Raw genomic sequence first — 17,791 nt, forward strand, 5'->3', positions numbered from 1 at the left:
ACAAGAGAAATTATTAATGAGTTAATTTTAAAGTAATAATACGTTTTTCATTTAAAATAAATTATGGTTGATAATTTATAGATTTAGAATTAATACATTTAGAATTTATAAATAGACATAAACATGAACCTTAACACCTACATGAGACTGGTACCAGGACTGTTGTAGCTAATGCTAGCTCTGGTGTCTGTGCTTGCAGAAGCATGTTTTGCATGAAGGGGATACCTCATGTTTAAAGTGCCGCTGTCCTCAAAGCTTCTGGTTGATATTCTTCTTACTTGGCAAACCAACTTTAGGGGCATTACCACCACCTAATGGGCTAGAGTGTGTGCATCAGTGTTACTAGTGGGCCAAAAATGGGAGAAAGGTGGAAGATCAAATATTTGCCTCTAGTCATGGCTAATCTATTTGAAAATAATCAAATTCTGGTCACTAGCTAATTTCTCAGTGCATCTCTATTTATCATATCTTTATGGATATTCAGCTAGATAATAAACCACATATATGTTTTGCTATTTTGGTTAATTTGAAACGAAAAATAAATTACCTCAAGACTGGAATCACTTGTTCTTACCCACTTGACCACAGAGCGTAATGAAACTAGTAGTCAAGGAAAATGCATAAACATATTCGGAGCCTCTTTACTTATCATTTTCCGTCAAACACTGTTAGCTCTACTTTTGTTTTCCTTCTCTGTTCGTCATTCGTTCTCCCCAGCGTGCACAGCTGTATCTAAACGTCTCCATAAACCGTTGCCAACTCCTGATCCTGGGTTTGTTCTCACCTGGGCAAATGCACATGAATAATGGAAGCAGCGTGAAGTGAGGCTGGGGCATAGTTGCCACAGTGTTATGTTGAGGCCCGATAAAGCTCTCCACCACAGGAAAAGAGCCTCACAGAGCTGACAAGACACCCAGTGACAGTATTAACTTTATTATCCACAGGCTGTCAAGCTGTTAACAGGCAGAAGTATTAAGTCGATGGTAACTGAGAGGAGGTGCATTCTATTCACTGTCACAACTTTGTGAAAATTTAATTTCGTTCTGCTTTCGTGTATAAATGCATTAAACTAATTAACAAGTCTGGTTTGGCCACAGGCTTGACAAGAATTGATTGTTTATATTATTTTTCATTGTCTTGCATCAGTGAATGTCCTTCACACATGGCACAGCTTTCACCAGCACTACAGACAGGCAGTAAAAAACAATGTTTTCTCTACTGTGTGAAATGAGTCTTGGACAAACCTTTTATATTTTTAATTTGAAGCAATGTGTATGTGCGTCCAGGAAAATGAACACGAAGCCATGTTGACCCTGAAATAAATGTGGTTTAAGAAGCAACCAACCTGAATACCGCAAAGGTTGAGGCCTGTTATATGCTAAAATCTTTAGATTTAAAGGATCCAAGATGTTAATCTTGAACAGTTTGTAGTTGCCAAGATCATCAGATTGTTTTACATGTCACATCTATAAATTCAATATATTTAAATAGGGCTTTGTGTTAAAGAGCAACACAAAAGTAGAACGCATTTTTGAAGAGGACAGAAACTATTACATGTTTTTCAAAGGTTTTCACAAATAAAAAAATGGATGTTTGGATTTAGCCCTATTTACTCAGATTTTTCTAAATAAATTGATTGCAAAGTTCCAGTCATCAGAGAATCAACCGTGAAAAAAGTTCATCGTGCACTTTGCTTTTAGAGTGAAAAAGCACCCTTTAATATATTGGTAAAAACAAAGACATTGGTGAAAGACAACAAATTATTTAAATATTAACCTTTGCCACAAACCGTATAAGAAGCATGTAAAAGAAGATGCTCTTGTCGTATAAGATTAAAACCAGACTTTCTGGCCTACGTGCGAAAGGCTATGTGTGGCGGAAAACTGACACTGTACCTCAGCCTGAACAAAGCATCCCCGCTGTGAAACCTGGTAGCGGCAGCATCATGCCATGGGCAAGAATTGATGGGGAGCTTGATGAAGCTAAATACAAGACAGTCTTTGAAGAAATCCTGTTAGATGACTGCAAAAGACTAGTTAATGGGATGCAGATTCACTTTCCAGCAGCACGGTGGCCCAAAACATACAGCCAGGTGTAATGGAGTTGGTATACCAAAGCATATTCATGAATTAGATTGGCACAGTACCATCTAGACCAAAATCCGACTGAGTGTCAGAAATTGAAATTGCTGTTCACAGATGTTCTCCATCAAATCTGGCTGGGCTTCAGTGATTTTAGGAAGACGAAGGTCCAGAAATCTCTTATCACAAAGTGCACAAAGCTGGAAGAGGTATATCCCAAAAGTCTTGTAGCTATAAATGCACACCACACGTTTTTAAATTTTTTTTTTTTTTAAATAAGCTTGACATTTGCAACAATGAGAGGGTTAAACAAACATCGAGCCCGTACTCTCATCTGTGCTAAAAGCAAAATGGAAACGCCAGCTTGCCTGCAGAAGCGTTTACATTCTATGAATAGAAATTTCTGAAACCAGCCTGCTCGGAAATCTGTGGCCGATAGGAAATACTGATCTACTGGAGGGAAGAAGATTGAGAGCGGAGGAAGAGGAAAGAAAATTATGGAGAAAGAACAGAGGTGGTGACCAAAGGAAGCCCAGATAATTTGTCACGTGCTAAACAGTTGCTTTATCGCATAAAGTAATATTAAAAAGAAATTAATATCTACATGAGGATATGTAATTATAACCTAAATGTTTTGCACTGTATCAATATTATAATTTCTTATGCTAATGGCTCTCTCAACCTCCATTTTACTGAGCTTTAAATGACTATAGACCCTTTATGTGTGACAAAACTGCTGCAAAATACTTGTTGGTATTTAAAACCCCAGTTGTTTAAATTAACTGCCATCCAAATGTCAGCAGAGGGAAATGTCAGCAATTCAGTCCACTAATGGCACTGAATTCCAGTAATTCCATTCAAACAATGTCTTATTTCTTTTTGCACTAAATGCTCAGCTGAAGTATTTAAGGTTAAAGCCATAAGAAGCTGCTTGGGACTTGTGTTGATAATGAAAACATTCATAAAGCAGTGCCATATTGGTCTGTTTGAATTAACTGTTATGAGAAATACTTGTGCCTCACTAGGATGTCTGTAAGTACTGTATTTTCCGCACTATAAGGCGCGCCGGATTATAAGGCGCACCTTCAATGAATAGCCTATTTTAGAACTGTTTTCATATATAGGGCGCACTGGATTATAAGGCGCATAGAATAGAAGCTACTGCAGTCAAACGTTTGACTGGGGTTGCGTTATGCATCCACTAGATGGAGCTGTGCTAAAGAGAATGTCAACAAAACAGTCAGATAAGTCAGTCAGTCAAACTTTATTAATACACTACAAACCAGCGTTCTGATAACTCCATTCACTCTCATGGTAAGGTCTCCTCTACATAGAAATCTATTGAATAGAGCCAACCGCACGTTAGGAATGCATTGGAGTCTATGAAGTTGAAGTTGAAATCAAACATTAGTTAAAACATGAAAGGGAACTTTTCCCTGATTCAATAAACACGTAAAAGAAACAGTTTGATGCACTAAATCAAACGTTAGTACTGTTAACCTTTCCTGTTTCTGTCCCCTGACCGTAGTCTGATGACACAGGGGAGATGCTTTCTCCAGGGCCGAAGTTACTAGTTTCCTCGGGGTTAACTCCCTCACTCATACGTTGCTGAGTTGAGCATGAAGAAACAGCATCAAAACACCGAGTTGTTGACGAGATTCGGGGTTCTTTTTAATGACTTTGCAGCACGTAAAAACACAGGGCTTACAGACTCATACACCGCTGCTCCGGTCGCCGTCTCTACCCACCCCACACACACAATAATACCGACGTCACTCCTTCACTCTTGATTCTCAGCTACGGCAGCACACAGCGCCACCTCTGTCCGGAGGAGTAATGTCAACATCTTCCATACACACACACGAAACATACACCCCACACACTGAGCTTCTAATCACATATAGTTCAGGCAATTCCTGCAACAGTACATTCAAACGTTATACACACACAAGTGGTGTTGGACTAGGAGTAAGCACAGTACAGGTGTTTACCGCTATTACTTCGGCGACACCCCTGACTACGGTAGCCGTAATGCTGCAAGCGGTGCGGCTTTGTAGTTTACCAGTCGTACTGAAACATTTTGACAGAGCGCCGTGTACAACCAGTATGGATCAACCAATTAACCAATTGATCCATATATAAGGCGCTCCGGATTACAAGGCGCACTGTCATTTTTTGAAAAAATTAAAGGTTTTTAAGTGCGCCTTATAGTGCGGAAAATACGGTAGTTCAACATTGCAGAAACAAGTGAGTCTCTTTCTGTGGAGGCATGTTGGTTACACCTGCGCTGTTTGGTGAAGCCATAATCGTCACTTTCAACAGGCCCTTTTTTTTCGACCGTGAATAAATAATGATGTTGCTGCTGAACAAGCAAGGCAAGAAATCTTTTAATTTATTTTTAGCATCGTTAACCATTTACCTGATTCTAGATGTTGGTGAAATCTGAATAACAAAGAGTCCACGGCAGATTGAGGTCAGGGACTGCAGGCTTCTCAGCTGAACAGCAAGTGTCTTCGTTTAACCTGCACCTTGAGAGCAAACAACCATTTTGCTTCTACAGAATGGGGTTGAGGTATAAAGGCAACATTTTATACAAGTCAGGTGAAACATCCATGACCATACATGGCTGTTACCAGGTTCAGCTATTTCTTCAAAAAACAACAGTTTGTTACAAATTTATATGAGGACTTATTTCTTCTCAAAAGCAAAATTAGCCATCGACACTATTCCTGGGAAATTGAGTTTTAAATTAAAGCCTACAGTCTCAAAACAGCAAGAGCAAAATGTACAGGTTCTGATTAGAACAATGGAAGAATTAGAGGCTAACGGTTTGCTCGGTATTTCCCAAGATTTTAAATGTAAAGTTTGCATGTATGTGTCAAAATTTTAGTTTTTTTAAATATGTTTTTCGTTTGGAGTTGGTAATACATACAGTGGCGAGAACAAGTATTTGATACACTGCTGATTATGCAGGTTTTCCTACTTGCAAAGCATATAGAAGTCTTTCAATTTCATCATAGGTACTGAATCTAAAACAAAAATCCAGAAAATAACATTGTGTCATTTTTTATTAATGAATTTGCATTTTATTGCATGACATAAGTATTTGATCACCTAATAACCAGTAAGAATATTGGCTCTCACGGGCCTGTTAGTTTTAAGAAGCCCTCCTGTTCTCCACTCATTACATGTATTAACTAATTTTATCAAATCTTCCCTACAATTTCAAGTCAATATATTAAGTTGTCAGAGAATGTGCTTGAGTGATCTGCTAATCCTACAGTTTGGAATTATTTTGGGCATGCTTGCTATACTTGTGTTACTCTATTGAGAGCAAAAAGGTTTGGTATTCTGTGCAATAAGAAAGCTTACATGAAAAAACCATCATGAGCAGGTAATTATTAAAAAGTTTATTTTCTGTCTTAAATAAAATTAGTTAGACCATGTTATACTTTTAGGTTTTGTGTAAATACCATGAAAATGTGGTATTTGTACTCAAGGTTATCAGGCTGTGAGAATCTCAGACCACTTCATTCCTACTGGGGTTTAAGAAGAACAAACCTTACTTTTCTTTTATGTACATTTTGTTTTCTGTAACTGATACCTTGTGGTTTCTGAGGTTGCAGCTTCATCTAGGCTATTCCCTGTCTCTCTGTCTCCCTTTTTGCATTATTTTCACTGGCTAGGTGTTGAATGACAGAAATAAACCTGAGCTAATCTAGCTCAGGTTTATTTCTTTGTTACTAAATGAAGTCAGAGTGTGTACTTGTGGAGAACATTTTAATGCATTGCCACTTCCAAGGATTGAGTGAACACACTCGTGTTTCTCACGTTGAACTCTTCCAGAAGCCTCTTTACTCCTCCTCACTCTCCTCCACCACTAGATTTATTTAAATAGATCCAAAGATCCTCTATGCTGACAGAAAGGCAGTCAGAATGCAGGACCTAGAGCGTGTACTTTAAGCATACCTATTGATTTAGTGATGAATTCTTGTGTCTTAGCTGACTGCGTTGAAGCCTGTCATGAGCACTGATTGTAATTTCAGGAAACCATTTAAACCCCTTTTTCTTTTTGCAGAGTCATTAACTACTGCAAGCTCTGTATGCTCATCTGTTCTTCTGTAGTGTGTAAACTGTTGGTAAACATAGTTTAATTTACACTGAAAAGTTGCATGTTTCTGTCAATTTTGGCTTAAGGTACACTCCAGTGATAAACAGCTGATCAGTGAAAAATTATCTAGTATAGTAGCCTTGCCAATGAGAGTGATATTCTGCCATACTATAATGGAAACAAGTCAAAGAACCTCAGGCTGGTAGCAGAAACATCACTTTTAGCCTAATCTCTACACTTTCTGCTGTGTAGCCTGCTCATTTGTCTTCCGGTGTACTTAGTGTGCTGCCTCTGCCAGTACACCTTTTTTTAAAGCTGTGTTAAATAGTATTAAAAGTCTCACTTCATCTTTAAACAGTCTTTAGTGTCAAATGTGAGCTATTATACATTGTCTTCACAAGTGGACAAAAGTTCCTAGTACTGTATGTTGGGTGAAAACTCAACAGGATTACAGTATCAAAGCCCTCTTAGATTGCCTGTCTTTTGGTTACTTTTCTTTGCAGATGATTTTAGGGGGCAAAAAACAACACGCGACCCCCACACCTCTGCTCTCTTTTATGGGAAGAGCTATTTCTGAGACGGTCTTATGCAGACACGATATTCTTTAAGATCACATTCACCATTCAGCCAAAAAGGTCAGACTAGCATACACAACTAGGTACAGTGCAACAGATGCTGAATTACATGACCCAGCTACCTAGCCAGTATGTGACCCATAGTTTCAACTTAATTTCTTTGTCAAGATCAGCTGCAGGAGCTCTTTCCTTTTTGTGGGTTTTTTCTTTAATTTTTATTAGCTAATGTGAAGAAGTATTTATTTTACAAGCTCATTTTAAACAATGGAAACTATTGATGTATATGTTTTTCTTAAACTGATTTGAGTTATAAATCCTCCTTTTCACCATGAGATGAAGTAGTGAGCTCATTCTGGCTTCATGTGTTACCCATAGCAAAAAGAGATTTAAAAAAATAATAATGTTTTTCTTAAAGGTCATTTTCTTATTTTATAAACTTGCTTTTCTTTTGTCTGGTGTCTCAAGAAAAACATTAGAGTTTAGATTAAAGTTGGCTTTATAAATATGCCACTCTGCATGTGTGCTGTCTAAAGCCCCCCACACCAATCTACATACAAACAGGACCACCAAACCTGCTGCTGCTGGGTTTTTTTTGGTGGTTTTTTTAACAGTTGTCTTGCAGTCTGCAGTCTTTAAAAACTCCATCATGTGATTTTCTGCTTCTGCTTCTTTACTAAGATAAGCCTGCCTTTGGGAGCCTCCAGTGTGATGGATAGAGTCAACTACCACAAACAGATCAACACTACTTCCTACACTTGTAAAGAGTAGTGTGAATGTAGATGGAGGGATTGTATTGTGCGCTGTGGGACTGGAGGACGGATATAATATACACACGGAACATCTGACAGCAAATTTACTGTAGATTATAACCATAGTGAGTCCTAGCCAGTTGTAACTGGTGTAAACAGCGGATGCTTGAGTTATGATAAAGAGCTCAAAGTAGATTTCTGGGAGTAGGCTTGTGTTCTATTTTATTTTTCAACTGTTATGTTCACAGTAGCCTTGTCTCCTACGCAATCCATATTCATCCCTGTCACGTAATGCTATAAAAACACAGGTGTTCAGGCGTTGACATAGTCTGAAATGCCAAAAGTGTCTGCATATGTTTTTGAGGAAATAATGCAGTTAAAGGGTCATAGGTCACAAAATTTTACTCACGAGAGCCTGGCTTCAGTGCTGATTAAAACAGATCTACACCATGGTTTATCATTTGGTGTACATCTGTTTTTGTCTTCATTTATTGAGTGGTTAGGTTTAGAGATCAATCAAGCATTAACTGTCTAATACTGATTTCAGCTTCAGTTCAGCTGCTTTCACACTGTTTCCTATGCTGCCATGTATGCTGGCATTTAAAAAAACCACTTGTTACGTGCACCTCCATTGTGTGAAAGGTTTATGGAAACTGGTAATCAGTTCACAGTGTCCTGCTGCATTATAACCGGGTATGCTACGCCACTGCCACATTCTAAAGCATCTTCACTGTGTTGCATGAGATTAAGGGATGTTAAAATTGGGTCCTTGCCGTGACACTTGAATCGCAGTTGCGGTAAATCTGTTGCATTGGTGCATATTTGAAGTTCCTTACCTGAGAACTGTGGTGCTCATGTGGCAAGCTAGTTTATCTAGCGATCAACTTGTTTAAGCTAGAGTACAAAATGCATAGGAAAGCCATGTCATTGAGACAAACGGCTGATACAAAATAGTGTGATGGGGTATTAAAGGTCTAATCTGCTGCTTTCCTCGTTTAGCCATTTCAGATTATCAGTCTAATGACTATAACATATGCAAACTAAGTGGTGTAACCTCTCTTATTTTAATTAATTAAACTAGCTTAATCATAAATGAAGAAATTTGCAATTGCGTAGGATGATTTAAAAAAATTACAAAATGTGTTTGTAAATAGGGAAGATTAGATTAGATTAGATTAGACATTAAAAGCCACTGCTGGATAAACATGGACCTTTGAGTACCATTTTAACATGTTTCATTAAATAAACAATGCATATATTTTGCCCCAAAACATGGATTACAGTGATGGTTCGACAGTAACACTTTAAAACACAAATATCACAGCTGCTGAGGCATTCCCTAAAGGTCAAAGTGTGATGCTTTGTTTCACCATTCACGCTTCATCAAATGTCCATCAGCCACCCCCTTATGGCCCTGTAGCTGTATGATTACAGTTCATTGGGGAACAATTTGATTTTCACCTACGGATTGTTTACTCAAGGATAATCATCTTTGTTTCATGAGTGTCGCTGCTCAACACTGATGTGTGCATCGCAGCAGTGAATTCAGACACATTCATACACACAGCCAAGGGACTGTGAATGTAAGCTTGTAGATAAACAGCTTCTATTATTCTTGTATTATTTGCAAGATTACAAAGCAGCAGAAAGAACATCATGAAAATCTTCTCTTCTCGAGCATTCCCTAAGATTATGTATTGCAAACCATGATGCAAAAAGCCTTTGCATCAACACCGAGGCAGCGTGAAAGTTTCAAGAAGTTCATAGTTAAGTCTTCAAAGATCTAATTAATGAATTATCAAAAAAGTAAATTTCAAGAACTTAGACTTTAAAAATCTGCTTCTAGTCACAGAAATAAATACATCTATTTAGATTTCATTGTGTCTCTATGTGTATATCTGTAGCATTTTCTCATAGCGGCAGCTCAAGATGCTGCATCTCCAAATGGGACATTTCAGTACAACATTACGAAGAGATGACGCAGTTTTCGTTTGTATGTTTTGTAGTTTTATAAAGTATGTCCACGCTACCTAGACTCCAGAGCAGACGTCCTGTCTTGCATGAGGCTAGTGATTCAGCCCTTAAGTGGCTCCCATCATTGCCGATACCGTTTCCCCAGGGTGACAGCTAAAGCCTAATGGGCTCCGTGATGGTGTGTTAAAGCGTGGTGTTAATTATAACACCCTGCTCCGTTAAACACGGTCACATTAACATCAGGAGGCCCAGCAGAGTTAAACTCTGTGCAAAGGAAACATGTTAAAATGCTCCTTCAGTTAGCCTTGGAATCCTAAAGTGATCGTTTACTCACTGTTGATTTGATGGGCTTTAAAATGTAGGGTTTGTCTTTAGTCTTTTTGGGACAGATTTACAAAATGCAAAATGTGGATTTTTGGAAAGCAGCTTTAAGATTTATCAAAATCGAACAAGCAAATTATATTTTTTTGTACATAGATTGGTTTTAAACATTTCGCTGGTGGGCCTGTTTGTTGCAAACAGCTTTTCCTCATCATATAATTTGATTGATGCAGAACATTGATTTAACAATGCTCTGCTTGAGCTGGTGTCTGCAGCACTTAATGAATATGACTTTTGTGTCTTCTTGTTGACTGTTCACTTAGGCAGGAGTCATATGCAGCTGAGCTGTTGCTCTCAGTCTCCTAACAATAGTGATGTCAATGTATTGTTTTGCATTTCTTTGAATTTGCATATTATAGAAAGTTGTAATAGTTGAAGTTGAAGTCCTTGTTTTAGGTTGTGTGACAAAAGTTTATATTACCCATTGGTGGTAATAGAAGGGTGAGCCATTTCTATTATATCTCATACACCTTTCTCTGTCTCCCGTAAAGCCCATTGTGCAACAAACTAACTTTTTACAGGTAACTTATTGTTGTGTTATGAAGTAAACATTAGCCAGATGCGATATTGCACAGTATTTACATTAGATATCCTTTATATTTTGACTGTCATTCTCTCACTTTCTGTTTTTCTGCCAAATACCCAGAATGCTGCACCTTATGCTGAAAAAAAGCAATAGAACAGTTGCACAGGTGACACTTTTTGCAATTGCTGTTGCTGCCCAATGTGCAGTGCCACCTTGAATGGCGAGCCATATCACCCATATCAAAAAATTCCCACTGCTCTTACTAAAATCTGGTTAGCAAAATTACTTTACATTAAAACATTTTTAAATATCTAAAACACAATAAATATTTTAAGAAACAACTGAAAGTGAGCCTCAGTTCAAATTAAAGCAAATTTACAAACATTTCTAGAGTAAAGACTGGAGCCTTTATGTGATGAATAACATCTCATTTCTGGTGAACAAACTCAAGCAAAAGTTACTTGCTTTAACAGGCTGTGCTGACCTGACATTTCCTCTGACTGCATATCTTATTTCTCCGGTTATTTCATTTCGAATGCCAGTGGTTATCAGCTATGCGATAAAGCACAGACAAATTAGACCTATTGTTGGGGTGAACAGAACCTTATGCTGGCTCTGTCAGTGGAGGCCGGCACCTGAACCTTCAATTTTATTGTACGAAACAGAGTCAGCCTCTTGATAACAATCACATAAAGCATCTGATAAAATGCAGCCAAGGTGGATACTGGAGGAGGATATTGCGTCTCTGCACACATGAATGCAAAGATAGCAAAATAAAAATATGCAGCGACCTTTATCTTTTTTCCAACTTCAAACACAGTCATATTTGCACAAGCACAGTGCCTTTTGATTTTTTTTATTGCCACAATGTCTGCATGATACTCAAAATGTAGGTATTTATTTTCTTTTGTGAAATTGTAGTAGTGCAATTGCTTGCATGTAACCGTTCTCTACCAAACACTACAAGCGTGCACAAATTATATTTACTTTTAACACAGAGTTGAGTTTGGAGTCTTTTTTCTTGTACAGCAGAAGGAGACCTCTGTTAGTAAAAATGGGTCTCCGCCTTTTCAGCTCTGTTTGTGTCATCATGCAGAGCGGTCTTCAGCAGTTCCTTTCAGAGGTTCCTGAGATTATTTGTGTTTGGAAATTCAGTAAAATCACTGGGCTGCAATGGACCAGTGCAGGAAATTCACCACTTCTCCGAACAAACAAAATGGAAAACAAGGACAATGCGGATGTGTGGAAAACAAGCTGAGATTTAAATATCTGCTCCTATCAGCACATTGACTGATTCTAGCTGCACAATAAACAATATGTGCAAAACAAAACTAAACCGACACGATTAAGTCAGTCAGAAAATAAGATATTTCAATAAGTCATTCAAATGACATGTTTTTAATGTCAAATATCTGTGGTATCTGCTTTTCAGTCCCCCTGTCAGCTCTTGCCTGGAAAATCACTCAAACGATAAACTTAAAAAGTAAAGAAATGAAAAGAACCATATTTAGCTTGTCAGTGTTTCACACACAGAGCTAATGCAATGTGTGCAGATTTGTGCGATTAATTTACTGGTTTGACTGGCTATTTAAGCCTCCTTAAAATTGATTTACTAGTTTTAAGAAACTTAAATGAAAAAGGTTTCCATACTCTGTTACTGGATGAATTAGTCCTCTATTCTAACCTCTTAATTCTAGTTTTTGTGCATCTAAAACTGTCTAAATCATCTCAGTTTTTCATCTGACATGACCTTAAAATATGCTTTTGTGTTCAGTTATAGAACTGAAAACCAACGCATGGGTAAATTCTGCATGAGAGAGACAGATGCTATCATTAATTTAGAAACGTAATGAAATTGTCACTGTCTTTCATCTGGTTTATTACTTCTGTTTCACGGTGCCTGCTTGGTTTTAAAAGATGAAGCAGGTCTACAAACTTCTCACCTATGCCATTAAATCAGCAGGGTGGCAGTGTGGGGGGAAGGAGTTATTACTGATTTCACATGTCAGTGATTTTTAAGGCCACCTTGAGGGTAAGGGAGCTTTATATGCAGGTGCAAGTGCTGAGATTTGGAACTCTTGGAGATTTAGAGAAATGTGAAATCAATGTGAAATCAATTTTCCTGCTTAGCTTGGGCCTTGTGTTTGTTTGGTTGCTCTGTTTGAATTTGCTGTTGTAATCTTGCTTTTGAAAGTTTGATTTCCCATGAAGCTACATGTTTATTCCTCAGTAAGTCAAGCTTATTTTACTTTTAGATATGTAAGCTTAAGAGTGAGTGTGTGAAGAAAAAGGCAAATGCTCTCCATAAGTCTCTATGCGTTCTACTGCTGGCAATGTCTCTCTCCCTTCCTCTGCGATTTTCCTCACGCTATTGATTTTTTCTTTTCTTCTAACATTCTATCCTCCCAGTTGGTTCAGCCATGTCTTTTCATACAGCTCTAAAAGAAGAATCACATGTAAAAGGTTTGAACAAATGAGCTGGACCCACAGAAGGACTTGCTGAACAGCTCATCTATAACGGTACAAAAAAGTGCAAATGTTAGCTGTGTTTCTGCTTACAGGGTGGTCCAGTTACTTGCACCCGGCATCTCACAGCTGATGTGCTGTAAGCAGATTTTAGCCCAAGACTAAGAAGGATTAACATATGTTACAAAGTTATTTAAAAATAATAATTTAGATCAATGTTCATAAACTAATCAAGCTTATGATTATCAAAATCAATCTGATGAGTGATTCATTTCCATTTTCCAGGAAGCTATGTGCATACGCTAATAGAAAGTACAAAAACATTTCTGCATACTCCTTAAAATAAATGTAAACTCAACATGACATTTTATACTTCAATAAAAATTATTAAAATTGACTAGATGAAAGCTAGTAATAATTAAAATCAATAAACAAATTTTATACCATTTCTGTCAATACCAAACTAAAACAATCAAAAAGACACTGTAAAACCTAAACTTACAAACTAATTCCAAACAGCATCAATTCTGACCTATGGACTAGTGAATAAAGATGGTATTAACCAGGAAGTTAATCCTTATAACAAGAATAATTAAAACTGATTCAAAACTTGCCAGGAGTTCATTGACCTCTCAAGAAGCCAGAATGAAAGAACATTGTGTTTTTATCTGAGCAATAAAACTTACATGGTGAGATCTGGCGACCACCTTTGTGACCAGTCAATTTTCCCAGCACCAAACAGCCACTAAAAGGCTATGGCTGCCGTGTTTCGGTGAAGTTGACCCACCGCTACTTTGTTCAAGAGCTGGTATTCTTTCAACAGATAGAGGAAACACTGCAAAGAATGTGCTTCGCTACGTATATTATTTTTATTAACAGTGAATCTCTTTTCTTGTAGGTAACTGGCCAGCTTCCGTGGGATTTGATGTCACCTTTAGATTGGTTTAACTGAAGATGGAAACACTGGAGTCTGAGCTGACGTGCCCGATCTGCCTGGAATTGTTTGAAGATCCTCTGCTTTTGCCCTGTGCCCACAGCCTCTGCTTTAACTGTGCCCACCGCATCCTTGTGTCTCACTGCTCTACCAGCAAGCCCCTTGAGTCCATTTCGGCCTTTCAGTGCCCCACGTGTCGTTACGTCATCACGCTGAATCACCGCGGCCTGGAGGGCCTTAAGCGCAATGTGACGTTGCAAAACATCATTGACCGCTTCCAAAAGGCCTCCCTCAGTGGCCCCAACTCCCCCACTGAAAGCCGGCGGCTGCAGACGCAGCGGCCCTACACTGCCACCATTAGCGGCACGATAGCTGGAACAATTGGTGGCGGCGGCGGTGGAACAGGTGGAGGAAGTGCCCGCAGCAGCCCAGCCACTTCCAGCCACTCCCACCTGCACGCCAACCACACAAACGCAAACCACAGCCCAGCTGTTGTGGCAAAAATGGATCCACGAATCAGTTGCCAGTTCTGTGAACAGGATCCTCCACGTGAGGCTGTTAAGACGTGTGTTACGTGTGAGGTGTCGTACTGCGACCGATGCCTGCGTGCAACACACCCAAACAAGAAGCCCTTCACCAGCCACCGCCTGGTGGAGCCAGTACCAGACACTCACCTCCGGGGCCTGACCTGCCTGGAACATGAGAACGAGAAGGTCAACATGTACTGCTTGGTGGATGACCAGCTTATCTGTGCGCTCTGCAAGCTGGTGGGCCGTCACAGAGACCACCAGGTGTCCTCACTCACAGATCGCTTTGACAAGCTTAAGGTTAGTCCTTCACTTTTTTTCCTTTAGTATACAGAACTTCCCTATTATTTGCTGTTCAACCTTTTTATTGTGATGGTACTGTAAGCCACAATTTCAACCAACTGTACACCTTGAATTCCTGCTGTAGGAATGTGTTTGCATTTATACATACCAGCACTTCTTTCATTAATACAGACAGATCACAGAGAATAAAGAGAGAGATAGTTTGGATTGTTCACTGGTAAGGAAAACAGAGAGTGAGATGGAGACCAATAGGGAGGGCCCTCATTATTATAGTCGTTGAGCTGGCATTCCCTTTGGCCACTGAGCTTTCACAGTCTCTGTTTAAAGACCGGGACTGCTGAATCAGGTTGAATAACAACAGAGCAAGGCAACAGCTAATTCCACCACTAAAGGCCTAAAGCGGTAAGCTGGCACCAATCAACTTTTATCTTTAGTGTTTGCAGAGCATATGAACACGCTATGTGTGACCAGATGTGTTTGTGTTTAGATCTCAAACAGCCTCTGTAAGAACTGCTTTATTCAGCTTGCATTATTCTGTTCAAGATTTAAAACAGTATTTCAAGAAAGACAAACGTTACACAGAAGGCAGCTGCCATAAATAAAAGCCGCTAAAATTGTGTAGGTATTAATATATGGATTAACGCAGATTAATTTAACCCACAATACATGTTTTATATTCAGTTCAGTTTTTTATTTATATAGCGCCAATTCACAACACATGTCATCTCAAGGCATCTCACAACAGTCAGGTACATACATTCCAATTAATCCTAACTATTGAACAGTGCAGTCAGAGTTAGTTATTTATTCAAATTGGATAAAAAGTTTTTCTGTCTAAGGAAACCCAGCAGATTGCATCCAGTCAGAGACTTGCAGCATTCACTCCTCCCGGATGAGCATGTAGAGACAGTGGACAGTCACTGGCGTTGACTTTGCAGCAATCCCTCATACTGAGCATGCATGTAGCGACAGTGGAGAGGAAAAACTCCCTTTTAACAGGAAGAAACCTCCAGCAGAACCAGGCTCAGTGTGAGCGGCCATCTGCCACGACCGACTGGGGGTTTGAGAGAACAGAGCAGAGACACAAAGAGCACAAAGAAGCACTGATCCAGGAGTACTTTCTATGGGAAGGAAAAGTAAATGTTAATGGATGTAGCTCCTTTAGTCGTTTCACCTAGAAAGAAAGAACAGATAAACTCTGAGCCAGTTTTCAAGGTTAGAGTCTGAATGAGAGCATATAGAGTTAGTCACAGTAAAAGCTCAACCATTTGCCATATCTAGGAGAGAGAAAGGGTTAAACACTAAAAGACAGGGCCATGTGGATCATCGGTAGAGGTTGAGCATTAAGTTGTTGCCAGCAGAAGCTCGGACGATGCCACTCTCCAGAAAGGTGTCACAGGTAGATACAGAGTCAGGCCAGGTGTAGCTTCTAGGAAGAGAAAAGAGATAGAACAAAGTTAAAAGCTGAAATAACAGCAAATAATGTAAAATTGGAGAGTAGTGTGAGAATGTAGCGAAGAGGGTGAAAGTGGTCGTTATGTCCTCCAGCAGCCTAAGCCTATAGCAGCATAACTACACAGATAGTTTCAGTTCAGATTATTTACTTAAACGGCACTTATTTACAACAATGTCGTCTCAAGGCACCCCACAACAGTCAGGTACATACATTCCAATTAATCCTAACTATTGAACAGTGCAGTCAGAGTTAGTTATTTACTCAAATTGGATAACAAGTTTTTCTGTCTAAGGAAACCCAGCAGATTGCATTGAGTCAGAGACTTGCAGCATTCACTCCTCCCGGATGAGCATGTAGAGACAGTGGAGAGTCACTGGCATTGACTTTGCAGCAATCCCTCATACTGAGCATGCATGTAGCGACAGTGGAGAGGAAAAACTCCCTTTTAACAGGAAGAAACCTCCAGCAGAACCAGGCTCAGTGTGAGCGGCCATCTGCCACGACCGACTGGGGGTTTGAGAGAACAGAGCAGAGACACAAAGAGAACAAAGAAGCACTGATCCAGGAGTACTTTCTATGGGAAGGAAAAGTAAATGTTAATGGATGTAGCTCCTTTAGTCGTTTCACCTAGAAAGAAAGAACAGATAAACTCTGAGCCAGTTTTCAAGGTTAGAGTCTGAATGAGAGCATATAGAGTTAGTCACAGTAAAAGCTCAACCATTTGCCATATCTAGGAGAGAGAAAGGGTTAAACACTAAAAGACAGGGCCATGTGGATCATCGGCAGAGGTTGAGCATTAAGTTGTTGCCAGCAGAAGCTCGGACGATGCCCCTCTCCAGAAAGGTGTCACAGGTAGACACAGAGCAAGGCCAGGTGTAGTTTCTAGGAAGAGAAAAGAGAGAACAAAGTTAAAAGCGGAAATAACAGCATATAATGCAAAATTGGAGAGTAGTGTGAGAATGTAGCGAAGAGGGTGAAAGTGGTCGTTATGTCTAAGCCTATAGCAGCATAACTACACAGATAGTTTCAGTTCAGATTATTTACTTAAACGGCGCTTATTTACAACAATGTCGTCTCAAGGCACCCCACAAAGGGTCACACTGATGGTCATTGTTATACTAAAAACCACAAGGATTGGGATACCTGCCTCTATCAGACTGATTATAACCATTGGAAAAGAGAAGGGGTCATACAGGTAGCAGAAATGGAGGGCGTGTTTGCACCTCAACCATAACTGAGCCAGTTTAGGCTAAACCTGACTCCCCCTTACTCCAACCAACAGGGAGGGAGGAAGGCTCCCTCCCTGATAAACTAAGCCACTCTAACTATAAGCTTTATCAAAAAGGAAAGTTTTAAGCCTAGCCTTAAAGGTTTACAGGGTGTCTGCCTCACGGACTAAAGCCGGGAGCTGGTTCCACAGGAGAGGAGCCTGATAACTAAAGGATCTGCCTCCCATTCTACTTCTAGAGACTCTAGGAACCACCAGTAAACCTGCAGTCTGAGAACGAAGTGCTCTGTTAGGAATGTATGGAACAATCAGATCTCTGATGTATGATGGAGCTAGATCATTAAGGGCTTTACATGTGAGGAGGAGAATTTTAAATTCTATTCTAAATTTAACAGGGTGCCAATGAAGGGAAGCTAAAATAGGAGAAATGTGATCTCTCTTTTTAATTTTCATCAGAACTCTTGCTGCAGCATTTTGAAT

General features: G+C 39.4%; 1 protein-coding gene across 4 annotated transcripts in view; it reads left to right on the forward strand.

Moving 5' to 3' along the window:
* Nucleotides 1-17,791, forward strand: part of mid2 (midline 2) — a 210,265-nt gene that overhangs the window by 102,958 nt on the left and 89,516 nt on the right. For all 4 annotated transcript variants that reach the window (XM_047353898.1, XM_047353897.1, XM_047353896.1 and 1 more), the window contains exon 2: nucleotides 13,762-14,624. In XM_047353898.1, coding sequence (XP_047209854.1) covers nucleotides 13,818-14,624 — 807 coding nt within the window. In that variant the 5' untranslated portion in view covers nucleotides 13,762-13,817. The remainder of the gene's footprint in view (nucleotides 1-13,761; nucleotides 14,625-17,791) is intronic.

This window comes from Girardinichthys multiradiatus, chromosome 23, assembly GCF_021462225.1.
Source record: "Girardinichthys multiradiatus isolate DD_20200921_A chromosome 23, DD_fGirMul_XY1, whole genome shotgun sequence".
Classification (NCBI taxonomy): domain Eukaryota; kingdom Metazoa; phylum Chordata; class Actinopteri; order Cyprinodontiformes; family Goodeidae; genus Girardinichthys; species Girardinichthys multiradiatus.